Here is a 1,906-nt window from a genome sequence, read left to right as displayed (position 1 = left end):
TTGTGAAAAATACGAGATTCATAAAAAAGAAAGCTCACACGTGTTAGATGACGGTCTAGTTTGTCCTGAATGCGAAACATATAAAAATCATCGAGAAAAATTTATAAAGGCCCGAGAGATGTACTACGCTGATTCCAGATCGTCGGGCGATTCTAGAGTTTATACAGCTGATCTGCAGAAGGTATGAATTTTATTTTGAATAATATCTGTTATATTTGACCTTACACAATTTTTTGTAGGTGATTATGCTCCCAAGATGCGATACTTTCAAAGAAATTATATTTACTCCTAGACTGATAGCCTTTAATGAGAGCTTTGTTCCAGTTGGTACTTCTAAAACTTCTACAGTTGCTGTTCTATGGCATGAAGCTATTTCTGGAAGAAAAAAGGCTGATATTGTTAGCACATTTTATGCATTTTTAAACAAAATTAGGGATTCCGAAGAAGTTGTTATTTGGCTGGATAATTGTTCCGGTCAGAACAAAAATTGGTGCTTGTACACATTTTTTGTGTATGCTGTAAGCTCATTAGAATTGAACATTAGGAAAATAACCCTAAGATATTTTGAGTCAGGTCATACATTTATGGCAGCTGACTCATTTCACCATAGAGTCGAGCAATCATTAAATCGAAAAGGTAAAGTTTATGACTTCGTTGATTTTGTAGATGCGGTTAAAACGTCAACACGTAATGTCGAAGTTATCGACATGGCTTTTAATGATTTTTACAACTGGAAAGACGAATCATCTCAATATAAAATAACAAGGTTGGTCCCTCGTCCGTACCTTCAACAAATGGTAGAAGTTCAGTTCATCAGAGGTTTCCATACATTTGGTTATAAAACTAGTTTTGAAGGAGAAATCATAAGTGCCAATTTTTTAAAGGCTAATATCCAAAAAAATGGCATTGCAAAACCACTCTCTATCTCTCAACCACGAGGTATTACCATGGAAAGAAAACAGAATATAATCACTAAAATTGGTCAAATAATGCCCCCAAATCGCATTGCATTTTGGAAAAATATTTTTGTCAGCGAAAATGTGGACACAATTGATGATTAATATAATATAATAACTAGTTCGGAGTAGAAAATTAAGTATTAATCATTAATATTTGTTTGACTAAGTATGATATTTTAGTTAGTCTGTATTATTGTTGTTTACTTTTTTAACTTTTCCTAATTATTAAGAATAACTTACGAAATTAATACATTAATATTGTAACGTTCATTTGTTTAATGCAATAAATATTTTCAAAAAATCATGTAGTTACGTTCTTAATTATATACCTCATGTTAAGTGAAAAAGGCGTATCTGTCAAAATCTGTCAAAAGTGTTGTTTTCCCAAGTTAATACTCTACCAAAATTTGTCACATGATAGTATAGACCTATTTGTTAACTTCTATATGGTACAAGTCACAACTTTTTAAAAAATCACGATTGCCTAATCAAAACCACTAAAACTGATTTTTCTCGCAAACTAGTTTAAAGCAGATACGCCCTTTTGAGTTAACACGGCAGTATAGCTGTTTAAACCTCTATTCACCAGCAAACACCCGCTTATTCGAGCCCTTTAAACCCGCCCCAATTAATACCTAAGAGACCTTACGGAATTTAATTTACAGTCTTATAGCCCTTTAAAAATCCTACAAAATCATTTCTGAAGAAACTTTTTGTCGCCAATAATGTATAGAATATTTTTCGAGGTATTCTCAAAAAACCCTCTAAAAAAGTCGATTTTTTCGTCGAAAAACTGTTATTTTCAAGCGCGAATAACTCGAAAAATATTAGTTTTACGAAGAAAATGTATCACAAGAAAATCACATTTTCCATCGAATTACATGGTTAAAATGTAATAAAAAAATTCCCACCCCCGAGATGGTGTGGCAACCACCCCCAAGATTTTA

At 32.5% G+C, this 1,906-nt stretch overlaps 1 protein-coding gene across 1 annotated transcript; it reads left to right on the top strand.

Moving 5' to 3' along the window:
- The first annotated feature begins 228 nt into the window (after nt 1-228).
- LOC126892465 (uncharacterized) lies at nt 229-1,132 on the top strand. The gene has a single exon (XM_050661997.1). The coding sequence runs from the start codon at nt 246-248 to the stop codon at nt 1,059-1,061; it is 816 nt and encodes a 271-aa protein (XP_050517954.1). The 5' UTR covers nt 229-245; the 3' UTR covers nt 1,062-1,132.
- The last annotated feature ends 774 nt before the right edge of the window (nt 1,133-1,906 follow it).

This window comes from Diabrotica virgifera, chromosome 9 (assembly GCF_917563875.1).
Source record: "Diabrotica virgifera virgifera chromosome 9, PGI_DIABVI_V3a".
NCBI classification, from domain to species: Eukaryota; Metazoa; Arthropoda; class Insecta; order Coleoptera; family Chrysomelidae; genus Diabrotica; species Diabrotica virgifera.
The sequence above is the reverse complement of the archived record's forward strand: the minus strand, read 5'-3'. Positions and strand labels throughout refer to the sequence as shown.